Below are 13,722 nucleotides of genomic sequence, written 5' to 3'. Positions count from 1 at the left end.
CAGAGGGCCGGTCGTTTTTGTCCACATGCAACTGCAGCGGAATCGAGGGAGTCACCATGATGGTCGTCAGGAGTGCCGATCACATTTTCGCGACTCATCCGGAGGAAGACTTTCCGTGGAGTTTGAAAAGCCCCAGGTCTTAAAAACATGGACGAAACTTGGTTTTATTGTCTGCTTTGATATGGAAACCGATACGTGATGTTTTTAAAAAACACTCGGCACAGTTCAAACGGAAAAGGCAGTGAAGAAAGTCAAAACTGAATATTTTAGAGCCTGCTACGTATCGCAATATCGTTTTTGAATTCTTTATATCCCTCACTTGGTTTACGTTTTTTTTACAAGTGAACACTTGAGTAAAAGCGTTTTAAACCCCAAAATCTGTACCATTTCAGAAGGAAATCCAGATTAATAGTCATTTCAATTGTCATATTCAATATTTTAAGCCTTTAATGGGAGAAACTTTTTTTTTGCTTTTATACAAAATTTAATTACACTTTTTGTTTTTCTTGCTTTTGCATTGATTTATTATTATTTTTGTTTACTTTTTAGCTATTAGATGGTTTTATTAAATATACAATAGGGAGGAAACGGAAGTAGACGAACGTTAGCGGAACTCTTAGAGGTAATAATCGAAATTAGAGCGAGTCTCGTTTAAATGTAATCCTAAATCTAGAGGAGGAAGCATTTGATATGTTGTAAAAATGTTTAAATATATATATATATATATATATATATATATATATATATTAATGTATACATATCATATTGAGATTATCTTATGTATGCGTGTTTATGTGTTGGTAAAATTACAATCGATTTAAATAATTAATAACAATTGGTAGGGAGAGGGTTTAGTTCAAGCCGTGTTTTGATTCGCTCTCATGTTATTTATAGCGCGTTTTTGTTCGGTTTCCTTTCCTTGGCACTCTATGCAAGTCTTACTATATATCATTACTTTAATTAAGATTAACCTTACTATTCGTTTATGTTTATGTTTAAATCAATTGCGTATTGAGTATTTTTGCCTATAATTTCATTGGGTCTCAGTGTGTCCGAGTGTGGAGTGTGTGTTTCATAATTTACAGACTTAAGAATTATTTAACAACATTGAATGTTTTTTTAACGCTTTAAGTTTGGCTCTGTCTCTAGTCTAATTCTTAAGGATTGCTGGCGGGGAATGCTTTCGATCTGGAAGGGAAGATAAGTCCTTAGAAGTTTATTTAACTAGGAAAAACTAGGAATTGTAAAATCTTTTGATTTGCCAAATCATAAAAAGGTTTTTAAATTAAAATTAAATTAAAAAAAAGAACTGAACATCGGGTGTTTGTATATCCAATCATTGCACACGATTAATCACCTAGTCAAGCCAGCAATAATTACATTGAGTTTTTTTTTCCATCGCTAAGCCTTTTCCTCGACTCGTGTTATTAAACTATATCAATCGCCCTGTGATTTTCTTAACCTCCTCCAGTCTAGGCAACTCCCCTCTATCCCGGATTCCCCTTCCTGGCGCTGAAGAACATCCTCGCCACCTTGCCCAGCGCCCCCACAAAGTCCCATCGCTCCCCCGCCTGGTTGTTTCCACTGGAGGATTCCTCCTGGTGGTGATGGTGGTGGTACTGATCGTGGCAGGATGGCGGAACCTGGTCGTCTATCACCTAGGAGGGCGTGGAGTACCAGCCGCTGGCCGGGCTGCCCTTGTGGTACAGGTGGAAGCTCGAGTGCGGAGCAAAGTACTGCGGCTGGTCGAGATTGCTGTAGGTCACTCCGCCCTCGGTGGTGGTGCTCCCGCCCGCCGACGGATGCATTGTGGTCGTGTAGGATGCCTGCGGCTTCAGGGGCAGCGTGGTGGCCACTCCGTCCCCGGTGGCCGTGACATACTGACCCCTTAGCGGATCGGGGGCGTAGTCGTATCCGCCGTTGGAGGAGGTCAACACGGGAGCCGCCTTCCCTGGCTGGTTCGAGTCCCTGGGAGACACTGAGCTGGGCGGGGTCATGGCGTTGTGGTAGTCGATGGAGCTGTGGTAGCCCCCATAGGTGGACACCAGATTGGTGAAGGCGTCGGCGGAGGTCTTCTGGCCACCACCGCCGGGATGTCCTCCGGAGGCGGCGGAGTGCAGCTGCAGGTATTGGTTCTCGTAGGAGGACTCACTGCCCGGCGGCGTGGGCAGCGGTCCCGTCTGCTGGTCGCCGTAGAACACTCCCGTGGGCGTTTGCCTGGCCGTGGCCCGGATCACACTCTCCCGGTTGGCGTACAACTGCCGCAGGAGGGCGGTGGCGGGCATGGGCGCCGGCGGCTGCTGGTAGGGAGTGCCTATCCACTGGATGGTGCTGCTCTTCTCGTTGGGATCCTCCAGATGCTGCTGCTGTTGCTGCTGCTGCTTGAGCAGGGAGTCGGCACTGAAGTCCGTGTTGTTGGGAGGCGGAGCCACCGATACCACTGCCACCGGCGAGGGCAAGTGCTTGGACATGGCCTGCTCCAGATCCTTGACTGCCGAGTCGGGTTGCTGCTGCTGCTGCTGCTCGTCCACAATCGAGGGTAAACGGCTGCGAGGCTGGTGATCCCGCTGCTCCATTGCTGGAAGCTTGGGCAAAGGCTGGTCGGGAATCACCTGATCCTGGTTTTGGTCCTCCGCCTGCTGCTGCGATGCCTTGGTCTTGCGTTTCCGCTTGGTGGAGGCGGAGCTACTGCCATTGGGAGTTGCACTGGCGGGCACTGGAGTGGCCACTGTGGTGGGCAGTACACCCGCATCGATCTCCACTCCCAGGGGAGTTGGACTATCCTTGATCATGGTGAGGCTGTTGAGGCTGCTTCCGTGCGAGGCTGCTGCACTGCGTCCCCGGCCGCGATGCGAATGACCCTCTGAATCGGTTTTCGGTTCCGAGTTCAGCTTCATGTCTCCTGCACTTAAATGGGAGTTGCCCTCTCCACTGGCATCTCCGCCTGGCGATCCGCTGCTCTTGTCGTTTCCCAGACCCTCCTCGTGCTTTATGCTGTCCGGACTGGGTTCCAGTTGGCAGCAGTCCAGGATCATGTTCTCGTTCTCCCGATTACTAATGCACAAGGTTGTTGATTAGTGGGGTCTACCAAAAAGTCGATTTAAGTCAAACTCACCTGATCACATAGTTGACGCAGATGATGTTCTGCTCATCTGCATTTTTGGTACTGCAGACCACGGTGGCGCAGGTTTGGAGCCATGTGTAGCCCCCACTTTTGTTCATCAGTCGGTAGTAGCCAGTCAGCACCTGACCCTTCTCGATCACTGCAAAAGGAAGTGAACAAACGAATTTAGTAAACGGTTTAGAGGGAATTCTAAAATTACAATGATGTGAAACTATAAACAAAACCCCATCATAGAAAAAAGTTAAATATTATTAATTTAAATGTACAAAAAATAAGCTATTCTTTTAAAACAATTTAAACTGTATGTATAATTTATAAAAATTTTAATAAAAAATACTTTTATTCAATAATAAAACCCTCAAAAAATTATAATTTAACTTTTTCTTATTATTACAGGTTCTTGATGATTAGTATACTCACAATCCGAATGGCTCTTTCGCAGGCGGTTGGCATCCTCGGCGTGACACAGTGAGTACAAGCTCTTGTTTACTAGATCCTCCGGTGTATAATCAAGTAGATCGGATACCCTACATTTTGAAAGCCATTTCGTTAGTTACTAGGTCTTATAACTAGGGTGGGGTAGAGTCAACTCTTACCTTGGCTCACAGTGGGCCACCCGCAGGTCAAAGTTCACCCGGGTGACGAACATGTCGCACTCCAGCCGGATCTCGTGAACCGATGGCGGAGGCAACGCGATGGCCAAGGCCACCATTCCGAGCAGTGGTGGCTGCGACTTTCGGCTGTGGGAGAATGTGTACTGGGGACGCAGCTTGCACAGCAGCAGAACCACCTGTAAAGGTTCCAAGGAAGCCAAGACTCATTTAGTTAAGAATCCCTTTTCTGGAGCTTAAAAAACTTGATATTTGGTGATTGAGGAAGGAATTCTTGGGTTTGGAAATGAACCTATTAGACTCAATCGAAAGAAGCTTATGATTCTGTAGGATAATATTTATTACAATTGGTGTTCTTATTTACTTGAATTTTTTTATTTACAATCAAAAAAAAAGTTGGTAATTATAAGTGAACAAATCATTCTGATTTAAAATCATAAGTGTGGTTCTTCAAGGTATTTTAAATGAACAACTTTTTTTTTCAAATATTTGCCGAACCTGTTTATAAACTATACATTTATGGGTTTAAATTAAATGACAAACAAATCTGGAAAACGTTGTAGAGAGCATGTGGTGATTGCGGCGATTGATGATTGGTTGGTGGATGATTGAAGCAGCTTCCGCACTTGTTATTCGATACTGATCAATCTAAAATCAGTCAGTGGCTTTGCCTTTGTTTTGTTTTTTTCTTAGCAAACACAAAAAAGATGGCCGAAATAGTTGAAAAAACTCAAAAAGCGAATACCTCAGTAATAAATTTTGATTAGGTTTTTGATTTTGCCTTTGCATTTAGCATACAAACGTACTGATTTCAATTGATACGTACCGAATAGTTTGAGCCCGGATTCTTAACGTTTTTAGCATTGTTACTAGCATTGTTACCGTTGTTGCAATTGCTCGTTGCATCGCTGGCCTGTAGATAAGCAGTGGATGGGATGGTAATACGTAATACAAAATGCAGGTAATGCAAGTTACACACAACACAACCGAAAACGTTTTCTATGGGTTAGTCTAACTCTATTACTCGCAAGCCATTCATTAAAAAAGCAACTCCTAAGGCCAACGTAAAAGATAAATAAAACCAAAACAAAAACAGAAACAGAAACAGAAAAATCATAATCCCCAAAACTATTCAGTTAGAAATATGGCTACAAAGGGGAAAACAAATAAAAACAATACAAAACTTAAAGAGAATTACAAATAAGGATAGTAGTTTCATTGGAGGATAGAAAGATAAGATTGGCAAACTCACCCGATAGCCAGAGGATTTGAAGTGACAGCCGCGTTTGGTCAGTGTAGACTTCATTCGGATGCAGAAGCTCCGATCGTAGCCCTTATAGCCACTCGTCGAAGCTTGTGTCATGGAGGCAGCAACTGTAAGATCAGAACGGGTTTCAGATTCGATTGCATATTACCAGATTTCGATTATATCTAAGGCGGACATCAATTGGATTTAAATTTTTTTTTTTTTTATTTTGAAACATCCGTTTGGATCCCAACCCGCACCAGGGCTCCATCCCGCTCCTGGTCCTTCGACAACTCGGACTTGACTCACCGTCGGGATTGTTCGTACCGTGTGTTCCGCTGCCATCGTCGGAGGCTCCGGAAGTAGGCGAGGCCATGCCCACACCCGCTCCGCCGCCTCCACCGCCGCTGCTCGAACTGCCGCCTCCTCCGCCGCCTCCTCCTCCAGCGCCGCTCGTGAGGCTCAGGCCCAGCTGCTCGGCGATTTCCGAGTGGTCCGCCTGGTGGATGTAGTCGAAGATGCTGCTGCCCGTCATCTCCACTTGCGACAGGCCCAAGTAGATGGACACCGTCTCAGAAATGTACAGGAAGCGTCCGTCTGCCGCCACAGCCAAGGCGAATCCATCAAGGGACTGAAGTGCAACAGAAACACAAGGGAAAATATGGTATTCAAGTGGTATATTTATTAGCAAGAGTTTCGAAGAAGATCAGGGTCATGACGATTGTATAGAAGATCGGTTTTTCTAAAGCAAATCCTTCCATGGACTAAGAAAATAGTGTATTAAATAGGAATTTTAAAAATTTTTATTAGCAAGAGTTTTCAAGGAGATCTCGGTTTATGATCTACTTGCGTATATCATTATCAGATCGATTTATCTTGTATGATCTTAAGCGTACCCTCCTTAGCAATTGGTTGTTTTAATATATTTTATTATTCATGAAGTCGAAAGTGCCATTCTTTTTTTTATTTGAGTTTTTTTTTAATCATATGCATAAGATGGCTGTGGGCTATCTCTCTCTCTTTCTTTGGGCCTACTGCCGTCCCTTTTGCCACCATAATCTTACCTGTAATATGTGGGTGCCCTGATGTTGTTCGAACAAATCAACAGCGGGACTGCGACGAATGGCGGCACCTGCGGAGAAAGGAGAAAGAAGAGGGGAAAGTGGAGTGTCAGTGGTTGGAAAGTATGCAAATGCAACAGTACACAATAAACAATTTAATTTAAATATAATTGTAGCTGGTTAAAATTAGAAAAATGTTTATATATAGATCTATTTTTGAAAACGTCCAGAGATTTTACAAGGAAAATACTGGTTTAGTAGCCACTAGTTGAATTTCAATATAGAATGCACTTACTCTCTGTAGGATCCTTTCATAAATGTATTGAAAATACTTACAGTATAGATTTTGAGAATTAGCTTAAGTTGAACATTAAATAGCGAAATTTAAAGAATCTTCCAGTAAAAACAAACAAAAGTAATATTTTCTCATCGAGGTTCGAATGTGTTTTGGGACCCCTTGAGTTATTGTTACCCTTACTTATTCCAGTTCTTGACCCAACTCGTAAATGATGCACCCCTGCCCCCCTCTCAGAAAAGACAACAATAACAACCGCAGGGCATCGTAAATATGAGAACGACGGGCATTCAATATTTCCTCAGCTGAGGCCTCCTTGCGAAGCTTATTTATTTAATTCAATTATAGAATTTTACGATTATGGACGACTGACCGGCCAAGTCATAATTCGCACAAGTGCAAATCGCCCTTTATTCTTCCTGCCCTCAAATCCCCAGCGATTTTCAGTGGTCGTCGGCGCGCTAAGTTGGCAAACAGTTTCCGCTTCCGCTCGGACATGGCCATATGTGGCTACGGCCCAGCCTTAATGACCTTCCAGCACCACCATCTCAAGCACCAAGCACCACCCCACCGCCCAAAAATATTCCCTCTGCTCTTTTTTGCGGCTGTGGGTCAAATTGAAGTGCTTTTTATTGCCCCGCAGCTTGTTGCTCCTCATCCTCGTAGCATATAGCTCCTTCTCTACTACTTTTTCTGGGTTTAGTTTCGCATAATAATCCAATTGAATGGATAAAGGCGTTACGGCCACTCCACCGCCTTCCATACATAACGCCCCATTGATTTTGGATTATTTTTTAGTGCCTTGACTACCTTTTTTGCTTTTTGATAGCCCTCGCCTTTTGGCTCTGCCACTTTGCCAGTTGGCGCACGGAGAAAAATATTATTCGTGGGGGCTTGGTTTCGTTTTTCAGTAAATTTCATTAAATATATTCTTTAATAAATATAATAGCATGTTTAAATATTTAATATTAATTCACTTTTAAAAAGACTCAATATTAAGAATAAGTTTGTTTTTTACCGATTGTCTTTTCACAATATTTGCTGTAACAAAGCAATTAAATCATAACTATGATGTGAATAAAGACATTTTTCTGTAAGTGCACTCGGTCGTTGCCAGTTGGCAGCTTTTGAATACTGTCTGAACTGAGAAACCTGGCCAAGAGTCGTGGGCTGTCGTCGTGGAATGCCTTTTTCACTTGACGTGACAATGCATTGTCAACGTCGTCGGAGCATGACGTGGCTGGCTGAGGAATGGCGTGGCTTGGAATGAATGGATATAGCAATGGTATACACATATAGTAACTGACAATACCTCTGTTGCCCGACAAATTTTTGTACTTTGCTTTAAGTGTTACTCTTCAATGCGAGGCAAAGTGTCTCTAAGGAAGACTGATTAGTGACTTGAAAGTTTTAAAATACAAAAAAATATTATATATAATGACTAAGTTCATTTTAAAATTCATGTAACCTAAGTGATATCTCATATAGTATTCATATTGATTTCAGGAATTTTCTTACATTGAACAATAGATACCATCTTAAAAAAGCTTCCACAAAAATTGGCATAACTAATATTTTCTTTTAGTGTTAAACTTCAATGCGATACTTTGTATGCTAATTTACAAACAAGTGATGGTCACTTTAAAAGTCTAAGTGTGACCGAAGGGCAGAAAAATTTCCGTTTGCTCATTTGCATTTGACGCAAGACGTCCGCCATATTGTCGGCCATTTTCGATCGTTTTTGGCAAGAAAGAGAGGGAGAAGCGGCAATTAAAACCGAAAGCAGGAAACTCATTTGCCTACATTTCGTGAGGAGCGGGCTGCACGCGGCTTACCCAAAGTGAAATCAAAACTTTACTTAGCTTTTTGCACCCCGGTCTGTCTATGATAAAAATTATGCTCGGTACGCACCTTAAAAATTTGTCTTGCCGAGCTCGAAAAAAATTCATTTATTCGTTGACTTTGTCAAGAGTTTTTAAGTTTTGTTTTGGGCTTTTGTCGGATTTGCATATAATATCGTTATTAAGCGCAATTTATTTTTATTTGCTGCGCATGCGCGACCATTTTGGTCCCCGTTTTGTGGGCAAAGGCAAGGGGCAAACGGCGTGTGTCATTGTGACAGTTTGTGGAATTTCAGAAGGCCCCATTAAGTGATTGATTAGCTTCCAATGGCTTCAATATGGAAATCACTGCTTACTGTTATTGAAATAATGAATATTTTCCCGATTTAACTGATCTACAACAAATATCGTTTTTGTGAAATTGGAGGATCTTTGGATCTTGTATGTTTAATATCTTCTTCTGTGCCACTTACTTTTAAGCTTACTGCTGCTGGAGGCCTCCCTTGTCCATGGCGGATCGCCGTGTCCGGAAAAGTCCCTCAGCTTCAGGTAGCTGATGGTCAGTCTTATGATGGAAGCCTTGTCCAGCTGACTGGTGATGGCTGCCGGCAGCGGAAGCATCTTAGCCAGCTCGTAGAACTCGTAGTTCTCCTTCCCGCGACGCGATCTCGCCGCATCTCTCGACTTCTCCTTGCGCAGCTCGAGGATTCTGTCGAAAGGAAAGAATTGCCACCGTGAGATATTTTTTCAATGGTAAAAAGAAAACGCGAATCAATCAGTATACATAAGTAGACACTGACGAATAGACACTAGAAGATCGGCCCTTTCGCACCTGTCAGCGCCGTGTTTTCGGCCATTCGTTTGGCCATACCACGGCTTTGTGATGGAATGGTGTCGGCCCAAACTAATGGCCCGACATTTGTCAGCCTTTCAGCGGGAAAAAGGTTTGGGTCTTTGAATAGGACAATAGTTTGCCAGACGACAGTTTGTCGCTGGATAAATTGCAGACCATTTGTTGCAAGATTTCCCAAAGCACCAAGCTGTGTGAGAGAGTTTTTCTTGATATTTTCATTATTATTTCCCTGCACATTCTCGAATCTCTGTGAAAATGCCGCCTCCCAAGCGATCTCATCTCGGTTTTCGTTATTTTCCCTAAATGCAACTTTTCATTCACTAAACTTGCCGACTCTCTTTATAAAGACTGCCGCTTCTCGTTCGGATCCGTAAAGTCGGTCTTTCTGCTTTCGGGATGGAGCTTTATGGATATGTATCTTTGCTCAACCTTCTGCGGTTCCGCTATCTGCAGGCGGCCATCTCTCTGAGCATCTTCGTCAGAAAACTTGGCTTCAAGACTTCATAATTTAAGTTTGTTGACAACTTCTTTGTTGTTGCTGTTAATGTTGGCAGTGCTGTTTTGACCTGCAGTGAAATCTTTATGCGCTCTACCCGAAATACGATAAGCATACCGATTTGATAGGGGAATGCAAGAAATAAAAAAATTTATTTCTGATTTACAAAAATTAAAATTTTTAATATTATATTATTGTGTTTTGCATATAAATTTGTAATAATAATATTTCTATTTCTAACACATTTTTTTAAGAAAACCATCAAATTGAACAAACATTACCTTCAATATTTGCATTTGAATAATTGTATTTGTCTTGGAAAATTGTGTTTCGAAATCCAAAATTAATAAATGGAAAAATTCCAACTATAAACTCTTATTAGATAAACTGAGGTAATAATCCTTTCTTAGTTTTCCTTGAATTGCGATTACATAATGGCAGCTTAAGAACATTCCCGCTGAGTCCTGATCATATCTCACAGAAATGCTTACAAAGAGCGACAATACTGATAAAGTAATAACGGTACTCTGGGCTATTTTTACCTAAACAAACACCCCTGGGCCACACTTCTTATCCTTTATCCTTTAGCCTTGTGTTTTTTTGTCTTGTGCGAAACCAAAGAAAAAACAAAGGAAAAAAAGAAAATTCGATGACTTTCTTTCTCCCTGTCTGACCGCAGTAAGCCGCTTACATTTTGGGAGACCCCTTAATTCCCGCATTAAGCCGCTAATCGAATTGCATAGTGGCCCTATAAAAATATTTGCACAACCAGATCAATCAAGCGGAAAAGAGTTTTGTAAAAAATTTTTTGATAAGATTAAGACTGCCGAAAATTTTACACACTAAAATTTGTACTTAAAGATTAAGACATTACTGGAGAGGATATCTACATTTTTTTTTAACGACCTGTTTCCGCAAAGATATGAACTAAAAACCCCATTTTAACAAACAAATATCCGAGGGTTAGAAAATATATATAAAACTTATTTTTTTTGTGGACATCCAAACATTGTAACAATATGTTGTTTCCGCAAAGTCATTAACTACCGAATAGAAAACACCTATTTTAACAGACAAATACCCAAGGGCAAACTTTGAAAGCTCATCCTTGGCGAGGCAATTATTGGCTCGATTTGGGCAATTTTTGCTAATGATAGGCAATTTGTTCGCCCCGTTAGACAGTGGCGAATTTCGTGCGAAATTAAAATCGAGACCGCACATCATTTGTCAAGGCAACACCTCCGGTTCCCGACACTTCGTCACCCTCCCTGTGCCTCATTTGAATGGCATTTCGATATTGACGACGCAAAGATTAATGTTTTTTCTAGCCCAAAATTGAATTTTCCCCTCCTCAGCGAGGCAAAAAACGGTTTTGGTTTCCCTTGCATGGGTTTTTTGAACCAGACAATTTTATTAGGAAAACATTTACGGCATATACCGCAGGTACTGACATCTCACTAAACGTAATTTCAACACAACTAATTAAAATTTTTGTTTATGTGTGTTGGTCTTTTTTTTCTTGGTTGAATGTTTAAACAAAAAGCAAGTGGCTGAGGGGAAAACTGGCTTGGCCCGTGGCAAAGCCCAAGTCGGGGTTTCTTTTTAATTATCAAAAATATTTTTATGGCCAAGACGACGACGCTTTCGGCTGAGATACGAATCTCCAAGTCGAAGCCGAAGACGGAGCCCTGAGATTCAGATTCAGATTCGGGGTAAAACTGTAGCCACAGACGAGGTTTGTGTTGAGAGCCAGAAGCCGCGCGCGGCTTAAATAAAGCTGCACAAAACGAAGCTTCAAGCCTGTGATGAGCGTATTAAAAAAAATTTAAGAGCCCACAAAGTGTACACAATGAAGAAAAGGTTGGGCTCTCATGGACTTTGCGGATGCTCTACACGGCTCTTCTATTGTAAATTAAGAATGTAGGGGAATTCAAAGACAGGTTCCAAAATAATTTTCATGATTATAATATTAATTAAACAAAAGTTCAAAATTTTCATAGAAATTAGTGTTTTGATTTGATTTGAGCAATCGCAATATTAGCCACTAAATAACTATTTAAAGTCCGACTTGGTACCAAAGAATAGGAAAACGTTTGTAAAGTTACACAACTGAAATAAAATATTTGTTAGAATTTCTTTTGATCTATCTTTCTATAATTTTATTTTTTCTTGCAATAATTAAATTTATGTATAGCACAAAGCTATCATATCCATAATCTCTTAATTTTATATTTCTTGGAAACAAATAAATTTAAGTTTAATGTATGCGAGCTTAATTTGAAATCTAGACAACTTTTTAGGTCTATGAAAAATCTGTATTGTATACACCTTAACGCAGTCAATTTCAATTTCAATTAAAATTGCTAAAGGGCTTGGTTTCCCGGAATTTAAGGGTACTTTATTGCGAGGTTACAAACCCGGGTTCGAGGGGCTGTTGTTGGGCGTGCATTCCGGGTCCGGGTGGCTGCTGGTGTCCGGGCATTTTGTTGTAAGGGGGCATGGCGCACAGGTCCTGCGTGGGCACCATCCAGCTATGGGTGAATGGCACCGCCGGCATGCCCAGCGATCCCATGGTAGCCATGTGGCTTCCAGGATGACCTGGCGTGGGCTGCCTTTGATATCCGGCGTAGTCCATGGCCACAGCTGCCTGGTACGGCAACATAATGATGTTTTTTTGTGGGGTTTTTTAAATGCCTCGTTGAGGAAGTTTTCTATTCGGTGTTGCACTTTATCACTTATTATTGCACTTGGTTTGGGGCACGGATTCAAGGTGGCGTGGCATTCGTTTTGAAGGCCGCATCCTTTTGTTGTCCGCCTCACACAAACACACACGCAAACACACGCGTGTGGTACGTGTCTTCAGTTATCCTGCGATGGAAGTAAGGGTCACGCACTACGGATCGGGATCGGCAAACTAGCCGTCAATCGATTGGCATTCAAATGAGGCGCGTTCGCGTCCAGTTAATTTATCTCCGGCACTTGGCACGTCTCCGGGTTACTGGTTACGGGTTCTACGTTCCACCGAATGAGACCTGCCAATTACGGACACGCACTGCTTTCGGGGGGGGCGTGCGAGAGAGACGGGCTTACCGATATACGGACACACTTGCACGGCCGGGCTGCGTACGTGAAACTGCAGCTGATGACGCTCAATGTACGGAGTACGCCTACCCTCTGAATATAGAATACGGTGAACGGTGAACGGAGAACGGAGTACGGAGCACTGTGAATACGGAGCACGGAGTACGGTATGCGGTACGTCCGTCGCTGGCGACGAGTACGTGCAGAATAATCCAGAGTCACGTTCACGTCACCGAACAAAACCAAAGCAGGGCAAAAAGGCGAAAAGAGAGCCACAACAACAACGCAGTGGCGGCAGAGGCAGTGCCTCTCTGCAGGAGCGAGCGAGAGAGCGATAGCCAGCGAGCGAGCGAGAGGGCACACCCAATTTTTGGGGGTGACTCAAAGCAAAAAACCCAGCAACGGCGCCAAGTGTTTGCGAGCATTAGGGTGCCTCAAAAAAAAGGACGTCATTTTTTCCTGGCACTATTAAATGAAAGCCAAAAGAAAGCATACCCTTTTTAGTAATTTGATCTTTTTACTTTGTGTGCCACTTCAAAAAAACTAAAAAAAAATAGTTTTGTTTTCGGACGTAGTAGTTTCGATCACATTCATGACCTTTCGTAGTTTATTTTGTTTTATTCTGATGAGGCCTTGAGGAGTGCCATATTATTGCTAATGTTATTACAGTCGAACTTATATCTTTTGAATTTGTTAAAAAAATTGCGAACTTCTATCACTTAAATCTCTTGAATACAACAAAAAAAAACACTTATTTAAATCAAAATAGTTATATCCTTAAATATTTTTGATAAGTCGTTTATTAATTCTTTTAAATCATTTCCGCCATTTTATTTGAGGGGAACTAATTGGAAATCAGTATATATTATTCAATTATAAATATTCAAAAATAGAACACAAAAATTTTTGTTAGCTTTGATATGTATTAAAAACAGTTAGTGCTGTTCTTTTTGGTCTTATTTTCCTTACAAGAAAATCGAGTTACCCTTATGTTCCAGGGCCTATGTATGTGTGCCCATGCCCAAATGGCTGTGTGGGTGAGCAGCACCTGACCGCCGGAGAAGTCATGTTCGAGCAGCGCCAGTAGCATTTTAAGCAGCCTCACGCTCTCCGC

The 13,722-nt window shown here is 42.0% G+C and overlaps 2 protein-coding genes across 23 annotated transcripts in view; one reads left to right on the top strand and one right to left on the bottom strand.

Annotated features, from left to right (window-relative positions):
* LOC128259048 (uncharacterized) overlaps positions 1-13,722 on the top strand; it is a 367,779-nt gene that overhangs the window by 186,299 nt on the left and 167,758 nt on the right. For 12 of the 13 annotated variants that reach the window (XM_052991173.1, XM_052991170.1, XM_052991168.1 and 9 more), the window contains one exon: positions 3,521-3,592. The exons of the other annotated variant lie outside the window; for it this stretch is intronic. Coding sequence is in view for 4 of the 12 variants with exons in the window: in XM_052991177.1 (XP_052847137.1) it covers positions 3,521-3,592 (72 nt within the window). In the remaining 8 variants the exon portion in view is untranslated. The remainder of the gene's footprint in view (positions 1-3,520; positions 3,593-13,722) is intronic. 13 annotated transcript variants of the gene reach the window in all.
* The window catches only part of LOC128259025 (protein trachealess), a 30,675-nt gene continuing 17,374 nt past the window's right edge, over positions 422-13,722 (bottom strand). For 3 of the 10 annotated variants that reach the window (XM_052991112.1, XM_052991114.1, XM_052991113.1), the window contains exons 5-13: positions 8,652-8,887; positions 6,046-6,113; positions 5,291-5,612; positions 4,988-5,109; positions 4,562-4,648; positions 3,721-3,914; positions 3,545-3,651; positions 3,116-3,263; positions 422-3,054 (exon numbers count right to left, since the gene is read on the bottom strand). In XM_052991112.1, coding sequence (XP_052847072.1) covers positions 1,659-3,054; positions 3,116-3,263; positions 3,545-3,651; positions 3,721-3,914; positions 4,562-4,648; positions 4,988-5,109; positions 5,291-5,612; positions 6,046-6,113; positions 8,652-8,887 — 2,680 coding nt within the window. In that variant the 3' untranslated portion in view covers positions 422-1,658. Of the gene's footprint in view, positions 3,055-3,115; positions 3,264-3,544; positions 3,652-3,720; positions 3,915-4,561; positions 4,649-4,987; positions 5,110-5,290; positions 5,613-6,045; positions 6,114-8,651; positions 8,888-11,944; positions 12,824-13,722 lie in introns of those variants that run through there. The other 7 variants (XM_052991118.1, XM_052991120.1, XM_052991115.1 and 4 more) reach the window with 7 other exon arrangements.

This window comes from Drosophila gunungcola (genome assembly GCF_025200985.1).
Source record: "Drosophila gunungcola strain Sukarami chromosome 3L unlocalized genomic scaffold, Dgunungcola_SK_2 000005F, whole genome shotgun sequence".
Taxonomy (NCBI): Eukaryota; Metazoa; Arthropoda; class Insecta; order Diptera; family Drosophilidae; genus Drosophila; species Drosophila gunungcola.
The sequence above is the reverse complement of the archived record's forward strand: the minus strand, read 5'-3'. Positions and strand labels throughout refer to the sequence as shown.